Source organism: Conger conger, chromosome 14 (genome assembly GCF_963514075.1).
Source record: "Conger conger chromosome 14, fConCon1.1, whole genome shotgun sequence".
Taxonomy (NCBI): Eukaryota; Metazoa; Chordata; class Actinopteri; order Anguilliformes; family Congridae; genus Conger; species Conger conger.
The window spans coordinates 23511379-23532124 of NC_083773.1; the positions used below are offsets into that span (position 1 = coordinate 23511379).

At 44.7% G+C, this 20746-nt stretch overlaps 1 protein-coding gene and 1 long non-coding RNA gene across 2 annotated transcripts; both read right to left on the reverse strand.

The window, feature by feature from the left end:
- Window positions 1-91: 91 nt before the first annotated feature.
- LOC133109290 (uncharacterized) lies at window positions 92-1634 on the reverse strand. The gene is made up of 5 exons (XR_009704716.1): window positions 1420-1634; window positions 1049-1150; window positions 807-917; window positions 544-651; window positions 92-305 (listed from the first exon to the last, which is right to left on the reverse strand). It is a non-coding gene; the product is annotated as an uncharacterized LOC133109290 (long non-coding RNA).
- Window positions 1635-3709: 2075 nt separating this feature from the next.
- LOC133110593 (cilia- and flagella-associated protein 57-like) lies at window positions 3710-19941 on the reverse strand. Its single transcript, XM_061220814.1, has 22 exons — window positions 19785-19941; window positions 18822-19132; window positions 18330-18598; window positions 17863-18025; window positions 16836-16982; window positions 16583-16722; window positions 15741-15906; window positions 15143-15256; window positions 14359-14571; window positions 13518-13691; window positions 12756-12914; window positions 12463-12618; window positions 12229-12322; window positions 11513-11703; window positions 10470-10643; window positions 10034-10192; window positions 9737-9880; window positions 9490-9606; window positions 9059-9190; window positions 8554-8697; window positions 4703-4838; window positions 3710-3892 (listed from the first exon to the last, which is right to left on the reverse strand). Exons 1-22 carry the CDS (start codon window positions 19939-19941, stop codon window positions 3744-3746), a joined length of 3609 nt encoding a protein of 1202 aa, XP_061076798.1. The 3' UTR covers window positions 3710-3743.
- Between the last annotated feature and the right edge of the window lie 805 nt (window positions 19942-20746).

Sequence of the window (20746 nt, forward strand, 5' to 3'; positions counted from 1 at the left end):
GGCAACAAATAACGAATGTTGCGCCAGAAGTATACCCATGTAGAGTGGAAGAAACAGAAAGAATGTAAATGACACAGTTTGTTGCTACATGTTTATGAATCAAGGTTTATTTCAGTAGGTGAGAGGGTGCTGGTCAGTGCTGTGGGTAGGTCTTCTTGGACTCTTCCCTGTTTGGTGAAGGATATGTTGGTGGAGGCACTCGATCTGAGCGCGCTGCAGGTGAATGATCCTCTGTGCTTCCTCCTCAGGGGTGAGAGTAGTCGCCGGAATGCGTGGCCCACACGTGGATGAATTAGACTCTGGTGCTGGGGAAAGAACAGCTAGTTTCAGGCATATACAGCAAGTTCCTGTCCACACCAAAGCTGAAAGCATTTTGCTACAAAATGGCTGCTGTGCATCATCCAGAACGGATTGGTGCTATTTAGTAATGACTGAGGCGAGTTTCACCCCTTCACTGTAAAGCACTGAGAAGATTATATGCTGTAAATGCAATCAATTCTTAACCGATGCATGACCACTCAATTTCCCAGGTCTGGTACGCACCCTCTCCATTTCCTGCCGCATATCCTTGTCTTTGGCACTGAGCTTCAGTTTGAGCTCTGTGGTGTTTATCTCCAACTGGGAATTCTGCTTGCTGAATTCCCCCTCCATCTACAAATCAAATGCATTCAACCTAAAGTATGTAAAGGGGTCTTTGAAAAGTGGAACTGAAAAGTATACATCCACAACCAACAAAAAGGCAGCAAGGGGATTTTTGTGTTGGAGCATCCAATTTCTGATTCAAGCACAGATGTCTTGGTCTTTACCTTTTGGATCTGTTCCTTCATATCTTTGATTATTTTCTCTTTGGGCTCGATCTGCGTTGTTGTCTAGAATGTATTTGTGTTCCTCTTCCTCATTTCAGAAATGTGAATTTCCTGCAGAGAGAAAGGCCTTTATATTCCTAGACATGCAATGTAGAAGGGGGCTGTTCTGCTGCACAAACATTTTAGGATGTTTGATTGTATTTTATTGTGTTCGGTTCGGTGTACTCTGAAAATGAACTCACTTTTTCCTCAATGTTTTCATTCCTCCACATTATCTCCTTTTCCAGGCCCAAGATGTCATTTTCCAGATTGCTAATCACATTGAGGTGCTTCTTATCCTGGGCCTTAAAGGTAAAATGGGTAATAGGTCTCCCAACAGTCACGAGAGGAATTGCAGTAACAAACACCCTCAAACCGCAACACTGTTTGAGTTGGCCACACCAGTCCGATATTAGCTACCTGATAACTAAGATGCAGCCAAACAGGCTTGCTCATTTGCTTCACAAACACCCATAATCCCATAAATGGGTTGTTTTGTATGGATCTACATACAAGACAATTTCCTTAACCTTCCATCACCTTTCTTAACGGCAGCTTTGCTAGGCTGGCATACCTTTTTCTTCATAATGCCAGTTTCATCTTTGTGCTGGGTGCTCATCTCCCACTGCTCTTTTAACCTGGCCTCCCAGATCTCTCTGTCATGAGCTCGTACTCCATCTCTGCTGCTGCGGCAAAATGGTACAAACACAGACTGGAGAAATACTATTGCACAGTTCCATGACCATGATTTGCAGTGTCCCTGGACGTCAACCTGCAACACTGGCTCACTTGTCAGACTCATAACCTCATGTCAGCCTGACCAAATTGCTCATAATCCTACAGTACTATAGGCCTCAATGTTACTCATGACCTTATGGTACTATTCGCTTGACCAAGTTGTTTGAATTCTTATGGGAATCTTGCCAGGTAGCTCATAACCTTATGGTGCTGATTCAAGAAGATGCGCATGTGTTTTTGCCAGTAACCATTCAGTTACTACTTCTGACAAATCTTGTATGAGCAGGGCTCCAATTGGAGGCTGCAATTCAAGATAACTCAGCCATCAAGCATGTGGTTCTAGTGAAAACAGCTAGAACCATAAGATCAAGGTCTAGATCTCTGAAGCTCTAGCTTCCCTTCCCAGGGAAAATGTCTGACACGGCCTCCCAATGACGTCAGCTATGGCAGAAGAGGAGGACTTACCTGCTGAAACAGAATCTCAAAGAGCCAACACGCTTTGCCTCTGTAGGGAGCTGAAGCTGTGAACATGTGAACTACCTCCCCTCCCCACCCAGGCAAATGTTCATCAGATCAAGTAGCAGAGAACACAGAGAGGGCACAGAGAGGGCTAGGAAACCTGAAAGAAGCCCACACTTCATGTTATTTTCCTACATTTTCATCAAAGCGTCTGTTCAAGACACCACAACAGAGTGCATTCCACAAGGCACTCAGGATGTTCCAAATCTCAGTGAAGAGGACACAGTTCTATAGTGTCTAGACACCTAGATGAAAATGCATTACATTATATTATGCTGGATAATAACAATGCAGGACAGTAACATGGCGTGTGGGCGTCTTTTGGGTTTCCTAGCACCCTCTGCCCTCTCTGTGTTCTCTGCTCATTGATCTGATGAACATTTGCCTGGGTGGGGAGGGGAGGTAGTTCATATGTTCACCAGAACCACATGCTTGATGGCTGAGTTATCTTGAATTGCAGCCTCCAATTGGAGCCCTGCCCATACAAGATTTATCAGAAGAAGTAACTGAGTGGTTACTGGCAAAAACACATGCGCATCTTCTTGAATCAGGACCATAAGGTTATGAGCTACCTGGCAAGACTGACATTACCATAAGAATTATGAGTAATTCAGGCCTATTGAACTGTAGGATTATGAGCAATTTGGTCAGGCTCACAGTACCATGAGGTTATGAGTCCGACAAGTGAGCCAGTGTTGCAGGTTGATGTCCAGGGACACTGCAAATCATGGTCATGGAACATCATTTAAATTGGTCTCCAGATGCCTAGTGCCCACATAACCACCTTAATTTAACAATGTGGCTTAACTCAGACTACTACTGGATTTTGATTCTATGCATTTCATCCTCCCCAACATTCCCAATATTCATTCAAAGTTTATGTTGAAACCTCCCCTCCAAATTCATAAACTTGCTCATTCATGACATGATTGATGCTACCAAGGTGCCTGTAGTCTAGTGGCTAAGGTGTTTGACTAGACCCTGAAGGTTGGAGGTTCAAGCCCAAGGGTAGCCATGATAAGATCGCACAGCTGTTGGGTCCTTGAGCAAGGCCTTGAAAACTGAAACAAATAATTCTCTCTACTATTATTCTGTCTCACATTTCACATTCTTAAAGCAGCATTGTCATGCTCAAGTTAAAGTCGAAAGTTGACATACACCTTAGCCAAATCCATTTAAACTCAGTTTTTCACAATTCCTGACACTTAATCCTAGTAAACATTCCCTGTTTTAGGTCAGTTAGTGCTCCTTTAAAATAAAGTTGTGATCCTGTCACGCTTGTTTCAGTTGAGATTTGGATTAGATGCTTAAATTCTGGGTGTAGGCCTTTTGAAATATCACTGTCAGTGTAGCCGTTTCCTGTGACATGGGTTCACAGTTCCGACGCTGACACCAATTTCTGTTCACTGACAATCACTGACAGTGATTTTTCAAAAGGCCTACGTAGACACAGAATTTAAACATCTAATCCAAATCTCAACTGAAACAAGCGTGACAGGATCACAACTTTATTTTAAAGGAGCACTAACTGACCTAAGACAGGGAATGTTTACTAGGATTAAAAGTCAGGAATTGTGAAAAACTGAGTTTAAATGGATTTGGCTAAGGTGTATGTAAACATCCGACTTCAACTGTACATGTTTATAAATCACTTCCCTGTTTTAGGATCTGTTGGGTGAGGCACTCGATCTGAGCGCGCTGCAGGTGAATGATCCTCTGTGCTTCCTCCTCAGGGGTGAGAGTAGTCGCCGGAATGCGTGGCCCACATGTGGATGAATTAGACTCTGGTGCTGGGGAAAGAACAGCTAGTTTCAGGCATATACAGCAAGTTCCTGTCTGCACCACAGCTGAAAGCATTTTGCTCCAAATTGGGGGCTGTGCATCATCCAGAATGGATGGACGCTATTCAGTAATGACTGAGGCGAGTTTCAACCCTTCACTGTAAAGCACTGAGATCATGAAAAAGACTATTTAAATTCTTAACTGATGCATGACCACTCAATAACTTATAACCTAGTATGCACCTAATTATTCACTTTCATTTCCTCTGATCCCCCTTGGGTATCGCAAGTACAGATGAGGGGCTCTATGAGAAGTGTATGTTACAGTTGTCTGTAAAAGTACAGTGGACATGCCCCCCGCCCCCCCCCCCCCCCCCCCCCCCTGTAAATTGCACCAAAGGATTAGCATGCTTTTATTATTACTACATTATTATTGTTTCATTTCACAGGTTATATTAAAATATGTACTCTGTCCTAGTCAACAGTGTTTGTCATATCCCCATCCAATCAGGGCTGAGTGAGTAACCATTTTAGTCAAATACCAATATCTCACAGGCCACGACTTATCCTGAACTCCTACCGGCCTTGTGTGAAAAGCACAATGGGAGTGCAGCAGGATGGTTGGAAAATTGATTTTATGTTGTACCTAATGAGGTGGGTGTCCTTGGTATTGACACTGGCTGTACATAATGCCTTTTTGTACAGTGTTCACTATATTGGCAGGCATAGTCTTTCTGCAGAAATAAAGACCCTTATAATTGGATCTAAAACACTCAAAACCAACAAAAGGAAGGTGATGAGTGCAACAGGAAGAAATACCTTCTGTGCCAGAGGAATTGGATGACTTCTTCGTCCTGTACACTGACAACTGGTTCTTGTAATCATGGACTTTCTCTTGAGAGAGCTTCAACTCTTTTCTTAATTCGTTAAGCTCTTTGATCAAGGTAGACTCGTTCTGCACGAAGACAACAAATCACAACATTGATCATATGACATGACCGTTTGACACATTTGAAATCTGTCAACATTGATCTTGCTCCCAAAGGATGCCAGATTCACTTGTATTCAGTGTATTCCATTACATAAAGGAATGTACAAGGTGTCCTAGTCTCAGGGTTTTAACTGCTGGTTGATTTACCAATTTAAACACGTAGCTGAGTCTTATCAACTGTCTGTTACGCGGGGGGAAACGGAAGAACCAAAAGCAGACAGGGGTGCAGAAAAATGGCAGGTTTAATTTCAAAAGGGGCAGACAGAGCGGAGACAAAAAACAGGCCAGGGTAAAAAAACAGGGGGTCAGTCCAACAAAGCAGAGGTACAGATATCCACAAAGCAAAGAAGAGTCCAGGGAAGTAGGCAGGGGTCAAAACCGGAAATCCAGATAAACAAGGGCAAGGGCAAGGGCAAGGACTCAGGAACAAGGGCAAGGGCAAGGGTAAGGAAACAAGGAGGCTAGAACTGGGGGAAGGAATCAAGGGCTCAGGACAAGAAAACAGGACAAGACGAACTAGCAGCGTGCAACTGAAAAGGACAGGTATAAATACACAGGGGAATGAGACAAACTAGGTGGGGCATGGGAGTGAGGGCGGTCTAACAAATAAACATCAGGTGAGACACATGAAAGGGTAATAGGACAATAACGAGGGGGAAACGAAAACGCGGACTGGATTCACAAAGACACACATGTAATACAAACGGCTCCGGACTAGGGAGTAGACAATTTGCAGAGAATCAGGAGATGCAGAGATACGGAGAGACACGTGCGAATACTTCGCTGAAACTAAGCAAGTAGGAGGCAGAATTACAGAACAGAATTGAAACTGGAGATGCGTTAGTTAAGTGATTTAAATTACAAATACCCAAAACTAGTGAATGTTAGTTTGTTAGTTTGACAAACATATTAGTGTGTTAGTATAATTAGTACTGTACAACTTCTATGTTAGTTGGGATTCGTATATTAGTGCTATGTACAAACAGGAAATAGTGAGAAAGCAGGAAGTAAGGAATGCAAGATTGGAAGGAAGGTTGAACCCCGGAGTTACCATAAACACCCGAATAGTGGGGCACGCAGACAGGGGAGTGACTGGGCAAGTAAACATTCAGACTCAGACACACAGGGGAAGACGAGTGCAAAAACTAATTACATTATTGGCATTTGGCAGACGCTCTTATCCAGAGCGAAGTACAACAAAGTGCATACCCATAACCAGGGATAAGTTCGCTGAAAGACCCTAGAGGGAAGTACAATTTCAACTGCTACCTGTACAACAAAGATAAGGACGAGGGCCTTTTTTTTTATTATTATTATTATTTTTTGAGAACAAAGAAACAAACAAACAGAGCAAAAGTAACCAAAGTTAACTATCCAAACACTGCTTACCTAGCCAACTAAAAATACAGATACACAAAGCAAGTCACAGAGACAATTAAGGTTCACAGGGAGGTAGGGAGGGATGGGGAGAGGTGCTGCTTGAAGAGGTGTGTCTTTAGCTTGCGCTTGAAGGTGGGGAGAGATTCTACAGTTCTGACCTCAACGGGGAGTTCGTTCCACCACCGTGGAGCCAGAACAGACAGTAGTCGTGAGCGTGATGTGGCGGTTTGGAGAGGGGGAGGTGCCAAGCGGCCTGTGGAGGCTGAACGAAGAGGTCTGGCAGGGGTGTAGGGTCTGATGATTTTTTGTAGATAAGCTGGGGAAGACCCTTTAACTGCTTGGAAGGCTAGCACCAATGTTTTGAATTTGATGTGAGCCATGACAGGCAGTCAGTGGAGGGAAGTAAGCAGGGGGGTGACGTGTGAGTATTTGGGAAGGTTGAAGACCAGACGAGCTGCTGCATTCTGGATGAGATGGAGGGGTCTGATGGCAGATGCTGGGAGGCCAGCCAAGAGGGAATTGCAGTAGTCCAGGCGGGACAGAACCATCACTTGGACCAGGAGCTGGGTCGAGTAGGGGGTGAGAAAGGGGCGGATTCTCCGTATGTTGTATAGGAAGAACCTGCATGACCGGGTCACCGCCACAATGTTCTCGGAGAGGGACAGTCTGCTGTCCATCACCATGCCGAGGTTCCTTGCACTGGGTGACGGCGTGAGTGTGGTATCCCCGAGGGAAATGGAGAGATCCAGATGGGGAGAGGTTTTAGCAGGGATGAATATCATTTCAGTCTTGCCTGGGTTGAGCTTTAGATGGTGGTTGTCCATCCAGCTCTGGATGTCCCTCAGGCAAGCAGAGATACGGGCTGAAACCTGCGTATCAGACGGCGGGAACGAGACGAAGAGTTGGGTATCGTCCGCGTAGCAGTGGTAGGATAGCCCATGTGCAGTGATCACAGGGCCAAGGGAGCGAGTGTAAAGAGAAAAAAGAAGCGGGCCTAGGACTGAGCCCTGGGGAACTCCTGTGGCGAGGGGCCGAGGTGTCGATACCGAACCAGCCCAGGCAACCTGGAAGGAGCGACCAGAGAGGTAGGACTCAATCCAGTCCAGGGCTGTGCCACAGATGCCCGTTGCTGACAGGGCAGACAGGAGGATGGAGTGATCCACAGTGTCGAAGGCAGCAGAGAGATCTAGAAGAATGAGGACAGAGGAGAGGGAGGCTGCTCGTGCGGCATGGAGTGACTCACTGACAGAGAGGAGCGCAGTCTCTGTCGAGTGGCCCGATCTGAAGCCAGACTGATGGGGGTCTAGCAGGTTGTTGTTAGAAAAGAAAGTTGAGTAGAAGCGGCTCGTTCTATAGTTTTAGACAGGAAAGGAAGAAGAGATACCGGGCGGTAGTTCTGGATGATGGAGGGATCCAGAGTAGGCTTTTTTTTAGCAGCGGAGTGATGTGGGCCCTCTTGGAGGATGCCGGAAAACAGCCGGAAGACAGGGAGGAGTTGACAAGGGAGGTGACAAATGGGAGAATGTCAGGTGTGATAGTTTGGAGAAGAGAAGAGGGGATAGGGCCAAGGGCACAGGTTGTAGGGCGGTGCCAGAGCAGGAGTTGAGAAACATCAGAGTCTGTAAGGGGGGAGAAAGTGGAAAAGGAAGGGGTGGGCCTAGAGGGGGGAAGGGCACAGTGAGGGGGGCGGTGGTTGTAAAGGATCTACGGATGACTGTGACCTTCTCATCGAAGAAATCAGCAAAGTCATCAGCAGCAAAAGAGGACTGAGGAGGCGGTGCATTGAGGAGAGAGGAGAAAATAGAGAAAAGTTTCCGGGGGTTAGAACCGGAGTTCTGAATTTGTGTTTGAAAGTATTTTGCTTTGGCGGCAGTGACAGCGGAAGAGAATGCCGCCAGGAGAGACTGGTAAGTCGTGAATATAAACAGAACACCAGACATGAAATATGAAAAATAATAAAATACAAGAATAGTGATAATAAACAAAGATTAATTAACACAGGACAGAACACAGGAACATAATACTGTCATTCTGAAAGCTTCATCATTTCAATCATAAAAAGTCTCTAAAATGCTTTCAGCAAAATGCCAATGAATGCAAATGGCTAAGAAAACAGGGACATGAATCATTTCATCCTGGGAAAAGCCTCCTCTTGGTGGACATTCAGTGCATTAACCTCGTTCTAGGTGGACCTGGAATGGCTCAAGCTTCCTTTAGCAGACTTTTATCCTATGGAATAGGGGAGCCATTTCCATCCCTGGTTAACAGTATATCTAATAATATGCCCTGTCTCTCTTACTTGCATCCGTTTGAATTTCTCAGTTAAGTGGGACTTGGCCTCCTCGGCCAGTTTCCTCTGGAGTGACATCACCACTTTCTTGCTAACATCGTCCTTCTCGCGCCCGTCTTTCAGCTTGCCAAGGTCCTGCTGCTGGCTGTCCGCCTGAAAAACAATCAGTCTCTGAGCAAGCCCTTCGCTGCTCCGCAATGCCAGCTCTCATGCATCCATGTGCATTTCAGGTTTTAATGCATGGGTCGGTACATCAGGTCCTGTCAAAAGAAATGCTAAAGAGACCTAGCACTGGTTATACACCTTACAGACCACACAGTGCTAAAGCAGAGCTAGCACTGATTATACACCCTAGCATTCTAGACATGGCGTGACACTCTTAAGACAGCATATAATATACAACCCTGCCTTTGGAAGCACAATGAATGCCATTTTGGAGTTAACAATAGTGTGAGACGGACTCAACACCGACTGCACCTCAACACTGAAGATTTGCGTGCCTTTTTTCACTCACATCAGACTTCTTTAGGTAGCGCTCTTGCAGCTCAAGCACACTTGCTTTCAGCCGCTTGGGATCCTGTATGACGTGTGAACAGCTCAAGAGGTCAGCCTTGAACCTTTCCACCACGGTATTCATATCGAATGCCTGCAAAGAGAACGAAGGTAATGGATGAGGGGATCTTTAGAAAACAGGTCAGACCAGTGGTTTATCAGAGTAAAATACAAGGATTCTCCCCTTGTAGTAGGCCTTCTTATTCAGTATTAGTAGGTCCTTGGTTACTGTAATTACGGTCGGCCCCAGATCAGTGACACACAGGGATTATGCCCTTACAGTGGGCCCCTGCTCAGTGTGACACACAGGGTTTATCCCCCTGCAGTAGACCACTGCTCTGTGTGATAGACAGGGATAACCCCCTTACATTAGGCACCAGGTCTGCTACGCACCCTCTCCGTTTCCTGCCGCATGTGCATGTCTTTGGCACTGAGCTTCATTTTGAGCTCTGTGGTGTTTATCTCCAACTGGGAAGTCTTCTTGCTGAACATGGCCAGTTCCTCCTCCATCTACAAATCAAATGCATTCAACCTAAAGTTTGTAAAGGGGTCTTTGAAAAGTGGAGCTCAAAAGTACACTTTCATCAGCAGCCAAAAGGCAGTAAGGGGATTTTTGTTTTGGAGCATCCACTCTCTTTACCTTTTGGTTCTGTTCCTTCATCTCTCTGATAATTATTTCTTTGGGCTCGATATGCATTGCCAGTTCTTTCACTCGGTGGTCCAGAATGAATTTTATGTTTTCCAGGTCAGTGTTCCTCTGCCTCATTTCAGAGATGTGAATTTCCTGCAGAGAGAAAGGCCTTTATATTCCTAGACACATAATTTAAAAGGGGGCTGTTCTGCTGAACAGACCTTTTCAGATCATTTTTATTGTGTTTTGTGTTCTGTTTGAAGATGGAATGGGAGTTCAGCGGATATCCTCTGAAAATGAACTCACTTTTTGCTCGATGTTTTCATTCCTCTGCACAATCTCCTTTTCCAGGCCCAAGATGTCATTTTCCAGATTGCTAATCTCACTCAGGTGCTTCTTGACCTGTGCCTTAAGTCTCTCAATCTCCTTGTTTTTGTCACTAATCTCTTTCTGCAGGCGGTTGAACTACAGGGACAGAATTAATTAATGTTCATAAAGTGTGGTACTGAGAAATACCATTTGCAAAAGAGATGTATATTATTATGCTGTGTTCCAGATGTCTTGGGAACATGTCATTTACTGGATTACTCATTTGCTTCACAAACACCCATAATCCCACAAATGGGTTGTTTTATATGGATCTACATACAAGACAACTTCCTTAACCTTCCAAACCCTTCCTCAATTTTCCATAAGCTTTCTTAACAGCTCAGAGCAAAGGTGGTTCGCGAGGCTGGCATACCTTGTTCCTCATAATGCCAGCTTCATCCTTGTACTGGGTGCTTATCTTCCCCTGCTCTTTTAACCTGGTCTCATACTTGCAGCGCATCTCCCAGACCTCTCTGTCAGCATCCTGCTCTATCTGCTTTATCATGCACTCGTACTCCAGCCTCTGCTGCTGCGACTGGTCCTTGCACTGGGGCCGGGAGGACAGGGGGAACCAGATGAACAAGGTGAACATTACATTACATTACATTAATGGCATTTGGCAGACACTCTTATCCTTAGTTGATTAGACAGGAGACAGTCCTCCCCTGAAGCAGTGCAGGGTTAAGGGCCTTGCTCAAGGGCCCAACGGCTGTGTGGATCTTATTGTGGCTACACTGGGGATCGAACCACTGACCTTGCAGGTCCCAGTCAAGTACCTTAACCTCTATGCTACAGGCCACCCTACATTCAGGTCAGAACATTCAGGTCAGAAAGACTGTGTCAAATCCTTCACCTGGTCTGGCTCCATCACTAATCTCTATCCAATGTGGCTTTCATGCAGAAATCAAATGGCCGCATGTTGTATTTTGCATAGAAATGAGATATTTATACAAATGTTAATGTTTATTGAATGTGTAATGTGCTGTGAAATGATTTCATATAAGTCACATCCCATTCATGCTGAAATGATAGTGACAGATAATGCAGGAAACAATGAATTGAAAAATGGCAGTAGAACAGTGCTTCCAGACTTTGCCTCCTGAACTGACTGGTTTGAAATGGACTCCCAACCCTTGATATCACTGCTCGTGTCCATCACAAGTAGACCCGGATGATTTGGAGGGATATTGTATTACCCGCTGTGATAGGCTGTGCAAGACACTGCTTAGATTACGAGACGAATGTGCGATGAATTTGACACCTCCCTTCTCGCAATGGTTTCTGAACCATTGCGTTCACCTGGGGACCCGTCTACACTGTGTGGAAAGCGGATGGGTTCATCACTCTTATGCTCCACTCCGTTAGCGGCCGGGCGTGCTACGCTATGCTACGCTAACGGCCAGGGCCAGTCCCCACCTGCTGAAGCTGGAGCCGGATCTCCTCCAGCCGGGACTCGTAGGAGCCGGTGAGCTGCTCCACCTGTTGCTTACGGCTGTTCTCCATGCTCTGCAGCTGCAGCCTGCAGCCCTCCAGCTCCTGCTGCGACCGGACCTGCAGCAAATGCGACGTTTTGTACTCCAGCCCCAGCTTCTCCTGCATGGTTGAGTCTGCCGCGGGGGGGCAGCGGGATTGTCAGAGAGCTGCACACTCAAGAGATGGCCAGCAAAATATACATTTTCTGACATACATAAAACATAAAAAAGAAGTAACTTCTATTATATATGAAACCACACTGTCTGGCACCAACAATCATTCCACGGTCAGTCACTTAGATCATATTTCTTCCCCATTCTGACATTTGGTCTGAAAAACAGCTGAACCTCTTGACCATGTCAGCCTGCTTTCATGCATTTAGTTGCTGCCACATGTTTGCTTGATTAAATATTTGCATTAACAAGCTGGTGTACAGGGCTACCTAATAAAGTGGTCACTGAGTGTATTGGCATTAAACACCATAGAGGTCTGCCTACGGCTTATTTCCATTTTCATCCTCCAGGCAGCCCTTGATGAGAGCCAAGGCAAGTTTTCACAACAGTAATTGCCCTTAGTACACCGCCTTCACCACTGTAGTGCAGTACCATTGAGAAGAACCTGTGGGTAGTTTTATTTAGTTATTGATAACAAGTCCTTACTTAAATCCTTGATCTGTTTTGCATGCTCTTCCCTCATGTCTCTCAATAACTTGTTGTGTTCCACCACCAACTCCGCCTTTTCTGCTTGAAGACCCTACAGGGAGATTACGAGATGACCAGGTCAACAACAATACAAAAATACTTTGTTTACAGTAATGGTATCAATAGCAACCATCTTGTAAAATAGTGCTTTGAGGCTTGCTGCAGCCATCTGGTCTAATCCTTTCGGCTCACGTTGTTCCTTTGCTCCAGGGCCTCTATCTGCTGAGTGAACTCATTCCTCATCTTTTTCAAATGACGTTCATCCTGCATCTTCTTCAGTCCTTGCAGGCACTTGTGCTCTGCCTCCACCAATTGCATCCTTGCTTTCAGGTCCATCATCATGTTGTTCTGAAAGAAGACAGAGCGGCCTTAGTTTCTTATATTTTTGTAAATATGTGGAACACTGTATTTATACATATAGTAGTCATAAAGCAAATCTATTGACAAACATGTTGTTTTCCTGTGGTTTAGTCTAGAGTATGTACCTTCTCCTGCAGGTCAGACTTAGTGATGAGGGTCTCCTCCAGGTAGCACATCTTCTTGTCACTCTTCAGACCGTACCTGTTCCAGACTATCCTCCAGATGAGCAGAGAGCCGTCCTCCGATATGGTCAACAAGAACTGGTCATCGAATGTGACCTCCATCTGAGGACACAGAATTTCAGCTGAGTCTTAACTGAAGCAATCTCACAAACATTGTGGTTATGTTTTGTTACGTTTTAAAATGAAACTGCATTTAACTGCAATCATGTAGTTGGGTAGTTTGGAAGGAAAAAACAATATGGACTGATCACCACTTGAAACAGGTCGAGGTCTCCAGGCAACACAGCTAGTGCACCAAAAAGGGGGGAGGGGTGATTGACTGAGACTGCTTCCTGGGGACTACAGACCTCTCAAAGATAAACTTGTGGATGTGCCCCCCAGATCCCCCCACCCCTCCACCCCACCCCACACATGACAACCGGTTTGCCTATTATCATCGCAACTCCATCTGTGACATCCACAGGAAGCAAAAATGTTATTATACTTTGTATACTATTAATTGCTTGCTTTGAGTTATTGATGTACCAAAATAATTACTTCTGTCTTCTTGTTTGTGATTGAAGCTGTCAATAGTTTCCCATCATTTCCAGGCTAGCCTGGCAGCTTTCTGAGGCCCCCTTTTTGACCCCGGGGCCGGACCCCCTGTTGAGAACCGCTGTGCTAGTTTGTGTGTGTACTGTGATTTAGTCATTAATGGACAAATACCCTGGTGATAGGTCCGGCGTGGCCTTTAAAATGGAACAGCTCATCGGGGATTGACAGCGGGCAGGTCATTACTGTGACCGAGCCTGCAGTTGTGCCACAGAACAGCACTCTCCCTTCACGAGACAAGGCCAGGGTGGTGTAGGTCGCCCTACCAGCTGGCACTTCCGTGATGATCTGTAAAGCACAACAACAGCACCATGACTACGTGGAGGCACACTGGCGTCAAGCCGTTCCTAGAATCTCACCGTTTAAAATTGCACTGTCAAAACATGATTAGGATTGATAATGAGATGTGCAGAGCTGCAATTCATCTATTAATAGCATTAAAAAAACTAATGGTTTGCTGGCAGTGGTATCATTCAAAGGAAGGCTTTAAGATTAGACATCAAAACACTCCATGTGAAGGTTTGTGACTTCCGCAGTCTGTACTTTTTGTCCACATCAGGCACAATTAATGTGATAGATCAATTTATTTTATCACTGAAAAGGGTTCTGGAAATGAAGTTGTGGTTAAAACTATGTATTCAAGCTATTTAACTATTTATTCAACTTATTTAACCATTTTTTCAGGCAAGTCCAATTCAATATAGAAATATATAGAAGGTCGGTGGTTCAAGCCCAGGTGTAGCCGTGCTAAGATCCGCACAGCTGTTGGGCCCTTGAGCAAGGCCCTTAACCCTGCAATGCTCCAGGGGGGATTGCCCCCTGCTTAGTCTAATCATCTGTAAATTGCTTTGGATAAAATAACAAGTTAAGATGTTTTTGAATGAGATCTGTCCAACAGACAGACACGTGTCACAAATCTAAATGAAAGCAAAGAAAGGAGAGGTCTGTCACACACCTGGCTGTCTTGGATCTCTTTGATAGTGCAGTCCGTCCCCACTGCGTACATGGTCTCACCGTCAGGGGAAAGGCAGAAGTTTGTGTACTGACAGGACTTGTGCGTGCACTCGGACTCCAGCTCGCCGCTCTGAGTGTCCCACGTGTAGACGACACCGTCCATACCGCGCGACACCAGCCTGCTGTCGTCCTCAGTCCAGACGAGGGACTGCCCCTGCGGCACAGCCACGAGACAAACGCTCAGCCCGCATTCTGGTGTTCTGTGTGCGGGAAGCCACTGTAGAGCTGTGCACCTTTAGAACCGTGTTAATGGGGCGGCCTGTAGCCGCGTGGCTCAGGTGTTTGACTGGGGCCTGGATGAAAGCATCAGCTACATGACTAATTTAACGTCAATGAGGGCTGGTTCTGCAGAGTGGCAGGCTCTGTTCTCATTGCCCAATACCCAACTGCTTCGTCAAAACACATTATTCACCCATTGACCCATGTTTTTCAAAATTGTAAGTCAGTGTACCAGTAGTGATTGTCCCGTGATCAGCATTAGAAGGTTCAGATTCAGAGTTCACATGATATTATTTGTGATCTTACACCTTAAAGGCTCACCTCACCTGTTCTTTTGGATCTGAACTGTTTGTGGAGTGCATGTTCAAAAAATGATTAATGGCTTTTGAACTTCCAAAATAAGAGGCTTTGGTTCCAATGTGCCCAATGGAACAGAGCTGACTCCACTTGACTCTTGGGTATGTGCAGCAAACAGTTTCAATATTACCAACTCTTCTAAGCCTCACCATTGCCTTGTGGTCTGCCAGTTTCATGACGCTTTCACAGGACGATGTGGAGTAAATGTGAATCGTCTTTCCGCTGATGGCCGCAAACAAGTGTCCTCCATTGCTAAAAGCACACTGAGGGGCAAACACACATAACGTTTATATGTTTTACCTACTATGTTATTTAAACATAGACCATCTGAAGTGGCAATAATACTTGCTGGTAAAACTTGGTTTCAAGAATCATTCAATGGCTTTTGTACACAAACCCCACAGCAGGTGCTGATAGCTGGAGTGGCATCAGAACTAGAACTTTCACATCTCCAGGGGTTATTTCAAGGCTGAGCCATTTCCTCTATCCTATGCGGTTTATCAAAAACCCATCACAGTTTACATCATTACAACATTAAACTTCTTCATATGCAGATGACATACTGCTGTATTTGCAGTATGTTATTCTCCTACTTCAGTCTAAAACATGCACGAGGAAAGGCTTTGATTTAACAGACACCACACAGTTTTCTCCCATGTATTACTGATAGAAAATCACATGGTGTCCTTCTGTTACACATATGGGAAAAGGGCACTGAATCAGTTACAGAGAAGTCTCCAAGCCCACCTCTGTACACCCTTTGATGCTGAATTCCTTGAATATCTTGAAATTGTCAATCAGCAGGTTCATCCAGCACAGCCTCTCAGTGAAGGCCACCATGATAGACAGTCCAGAAGGGTGCAGGCACACACTGTGGGGCACCTCATTGAAACTCTTATAGAGCTCCAGTGTGCTTAGAGGGGAAAGAGATCATTCTGTTTTTATTTATGCTTTAAATAAAAGGTAGGATTGGCTCAAGATGATCCTGAAAATGCAGAGTAAATAACATTAAAAGAATTCAAATAAACGGCAGGTACACTCCTCGGCTACTGCTGTGTGATACAGATCCATTCCTATCTGATCCTGCTAAAAACTCTCACAGCAAGGTGCATAATTATTTAAATATACAAATATTAATCCATTCATATAAATATTTCATTTTTGGATGTCGAGTGATTAAATCAGTGACAAATTGCCCATATAACAACAAATGAGTATGTGCCTTCAGCATATCCTCCAGAATTTAGATTTTGAGGATAACATAATTGTTGTTATGGTTTCGCTGTAAACCATTGTAACCCTCAATAGTTCTGCTTTGCCTGAAATGTTTACAGTTAGGTATTTAGCAATATCCAGACTTACTTAAGTTAAGTATTAATTTAGTTAGGTATATAAGGCCAGCTTCTATGAGATAGAACTAGGACAAGAAGTATGCACAATTGTATATTATCTGAGTCAGATTCAAAAGAGCATATATACATTCACTGGATTCAATATGCTTTTAACATACACAATCGCGAAAAACTGGACTGGACTGTTTTTTTCCTTCATACAGAATTTGTCAGAGAAGGGACTCGGGGAAGCCTTACTTGGTCTTAAAGTTCCAGATGCGCACAGAATGGTCCGCGGAGGAAGTGGCGATGAGCGGCTTGTGTACACAGATGGACAAGCTTGTGATTGTACCCCAGTGGTAGGCGTGGGAGAGGTACTCAAACTGAGCTGACTCCTCCTCCGAAACAAGAATGCACAGGTTAGGCTATACTCTGACCCAAGTCTTACAGCTTTGCTATGGTGCCGACGGCCCATCTTGCCATACCCACTTCTATAGTGAGCCTGTCTCACCGTACTCACTTCTATAACGGTCAGGTTGACGCTGTAGAGCTGGCCTCGGGCAGTGGAGATGGATAAGGTGGCCTCTGATGGGTTAACACACACGCCAAGAATCTCCTGCATCTGAGTGAGATCCTGACTACAGGAGTCTGAGGGGATCTGTGGAATAGATACACAGAGGCACTAGTGAGTTCAGTGGCATATATAAATAACCAGAAATATCAATTCTGTGGTGCTGATATTTGCTGTTCAAGGCTCATAATTTTCAGTTTTTTATTTAAAAATCTGTGAATTTTTCAGGTTTCATTTTTTGTTTTCAAGGTGAAAGTTAAATATGTAATTTTTAAAAAATGGGTGACAATCTGATTTTCCAATTTCCAAATTTCCATCTCGAGTTTCCAAGATTGTCCTTTCTTTTAGGGCAGCACGGATGGTGCAGTGGGTAGCACTGCCGCTTCACAGCAAGGAGGTCCTGGGTTTGAATCCCCGTCGGCCGGGGCCTCTGTGTGGAGTTTGCGTGTTCTCCCCGTGTTTGCATGGGTTTCCTCCAGGTACTCCGGTTTCCTCCCACAGTCCAAAGACATGCAAGTTAGGCTGATTGGAGTCTAAATTGCCCGTAGGTATGAGTGTGTGAGTGCATGGTGTGTGTGCCCTGCAATGGACTGGCGACCTGTCCAGGGTGTATTCCTGCCTTTCGCCCAATGTATGCTGGGATAGGCTCCAGCCCCCCTGCGACCCTGTTCAGGATAAGCGGGTTCAGATAATGGATGAATGGATGAATGGATGGATGGGTCCTTTCTTTTAACCCTAGGCTTTGTTAATGGAACAATCGCATTCCAGGAGATTGGAGATTAGCCTGCCCAGCTATTTTAACTGCACACTTAATGTTGCTTGCGCAGTGAAACATTATTGCCATAATAATGAGAAAGTGATTCTTATACAAGTTACTAAGGAATCATATTTCCTTAGAAGCTTGGCCAGAGTGTGGCCAGAGTTTGGAATCTGAAATACTGGGCTTGTGCCGAGAAGGTACTGGTACCTGGATCTCGGTGGATTTCCTGAAGTGGAAGTCTTGGGTCCTCTCAAACAGACAGACTGTCCCCGGCCCGGCCGTGCAGATGAAGCCCTTGGAATAAGCAGTGATGGTGGTGACACGAGGCTGGTGATCAGCCATGCCCACTTCCTGCACCACCTCCGCTGATCTGAAAACAAAACATTATTCCTTTTCCACCCATTATTTTCATTGCCATTATTTGGATATTTTCCTCCTTTATATCATTTTTGGAGCTTGGATTTCTCTTTATTGAAAATATATATAATGCCTTAATGCCTTTAATGCCTTAAATATGGCATAAAAAAAAACCGATGGAAAACAAGACTCAATGAGGTGTTAAAACAGTGAAAAATGTAAAGTGACTACTAATGCGTTACTTGTTTTAAAACACTTGTTAGGGACTGAAAGCTGTGGATGGATGTCTCAGAAGCGTCCAGTGAACGTCTCAGCACCTTTCTGAATCCTGCGTGGAAGTCTTGTCCATCACACTCGTCTCCCAGCACAGGACCCCCGACTCGAACCCCATCAGCCGGCCGGCGTCTGTGCCCACGACGACGCGGTCCTGGGAAACCCACTGGTGCGACAGGAAGTTGTGGGACTCCATGTTCTTCAGCTTGCTGACGTTGAGCTGTCTCAGCTCCCCCGCGGTGTAGCGGTAGAGCTTGAGCACCCCGTTTCCACACACGCAGATCTGTGTGTTGTCCTTCGGGCAAAAGCTCACCTGCGTACAAAAAGGATCGCACACACTTTGTTCAGGCATCAGCTAAAACCCATTTCCGTTTTATTTCACAAGCCTAACTCGAATCCAAACTGCAACAGTCGACAAGAATTGTACGTGAATTATACCATTTCCATAGCAACACCTGCTGGGCGAGTCCTCTTTAACTCACATAATAAAACTGACAGTAGAACGTGAGGTTTCTTTCTGTGTGATTGACATTTACCTGAATTATGGGGTAGGACAGCCCGCCACTTTTCACTTTGGCAATAACCCTGGGCTTGCACACAGTCCAGCAGAACAGCATCCAGTCTGGCGCTCCTGATTGGCCGATTAGGTATTTGGAGTCATGGGAGAAGGCCATGGAGACGAACTCCTGGATGGGAGTGTCCTCCACACTCAGGACGTGCTTCCTCCTGTTCTTGTCCAGCAGGTCGTACACGACGATGGTGCCCCTCTTCCCGCGCTCCGACACTGCCAGGTACTGCCGGTCCGCACTGACGGCCAGGGCCAGCATCCCTAGGCTCTTCTGAGACGCTGAGAGAACACACTGGTGATAAACTTCCCACCACACGGTGACCGTATCAGAGCCAGCATTGCCAGGCTCTTCTGAGACGCTGGGAGAACATAATGAACTTTAGGTTTAACAAAGCCAAGCAGGGCATTTTAGACATGTAAACCCTCCTTATGAAAATTTCAATGTGAATAACAATTTAAGATTAAGACCATGCTCACTATAATTCACACATGAAAAGACAATTTCACATGTGAACTGGACATTTTCACACGTGATTGGCTTTTTTCACGTGAAAGAAAATGTCCACATGTGAAAAGAAAATAGGTCACACTGAATCATTTGCACCTTAACATTTTCACGCCACTGACTTTTTAAAATGTGAACCACAATTTTCACAAAAAGTTTAGCTTTTTCCTTTGGATTATTTTTATTGTTCACGTGCGCTCTGCACATGGTTTTTCAACTTTTTTGTAAGGGCCCGTCCAGTACAGAGTAATGAGAGCAATTTCATTATCAAATAGAACCAATGCCACTTCTGAAACACGTCACTGCCCCATGACGTCACTGTCCCATGATAGTCATTCGCCAATAGCATTTACCCCTTATCAACTCAATTCAATGATTGGATGACGTTTTTGTTTCAGGAATTTGTTGCTGGCTTTATATCAATACCTGGAATGAAATCTTGACATTTCTGCTCTACGTTGAAGCAAACACAGCTGTTGCCAGACGGGAAAAGTAGGGTTTCCTCATCCAAATAATGAAGGCTGTTAGCCACTCCGGTGTGCACTCCAAAGACAAAGTGCGGCTTAACGTCGGCTGCAGACATCATGCTACAATTGGTGCTAAAGGCAAAATATTACGTTATTTATCAATGTACTTCTAATCAAGACATGTATCAAACACCACAGCAATTATTCATACCAAAGGCAACTACATCTAATGAAATGGTGCCTGCCTGTATCAGTAGTATATTTTCTAATTGTCGGTATACTGTAGTTGCTTCACTTACCTCATGCTATATTGCTGTAATACTTTTCGAACGTCCACCTTGTTAATCTTCATGAAGACTGTCCTGGTATTGGCATGAAATGGATATTTATCTTCTTTTCAACGCCATACTTTTGTGACGCAAGAGAAAGAACATCTGCAACAACGGTGGTAATTCTACTTTATGACGCAATTAAGTATGACGCATTCAGTAATTCCAGACATTATTAAGCAAATAGAATTGACCGGAATTCTCCCATTTAAAATGGCATGCTGGAGAATACGCATACTCTAATAGTTAGGTCTGGCGTAAGCACCTGCAATTAAAAAAATAAACGCAAATCCTGATTATCCTTAATGCTTACATATAAGCTATAAATAAATGAAAACCTGAATAACATGGAATTACTTCAAACGTATCAGAAACATTAGGCCAAACTACAGTCTTTGTTTGAAAACTATTGAAACCCATTTGTAAACTATGTGACTTTAAACCGATATAATTGATTTATTCGGTTCACTCCTTTCATATTGAGTAATGACAACCCTGTTCTGGAGTGTTGATAAGTTTTCAGATGGCCTATAAGGGGTGCCCGAGACTTTAAATTCTCCATTTGACGTCCTGGTCAGTTGCTAATCTTAAT

Coding starts and splice junctions, on each gene's coding strand:
- LOC133110593 (XM_061220814.1), bottom strand. CDS start 19,941: ATGTCTGCAGCCGACGTTAAGCCGCACTTTGTCTTTGGAGTGCACACC. Junction 19,133..19,784: donor ATGTCAAGATTTCATTCCAG/GTATTGATATAA, acceptor GTGTTCTCTCAG/CGTCTCAGAAGAGCCTAGGG. Junction 15,907..16,582: donor ATCTGGAACTTTAAGACCAA/GTAAGGCTTCCC, acceptor TTCCCCTCTAAG/CACACTGGAGCTCTATAAGA.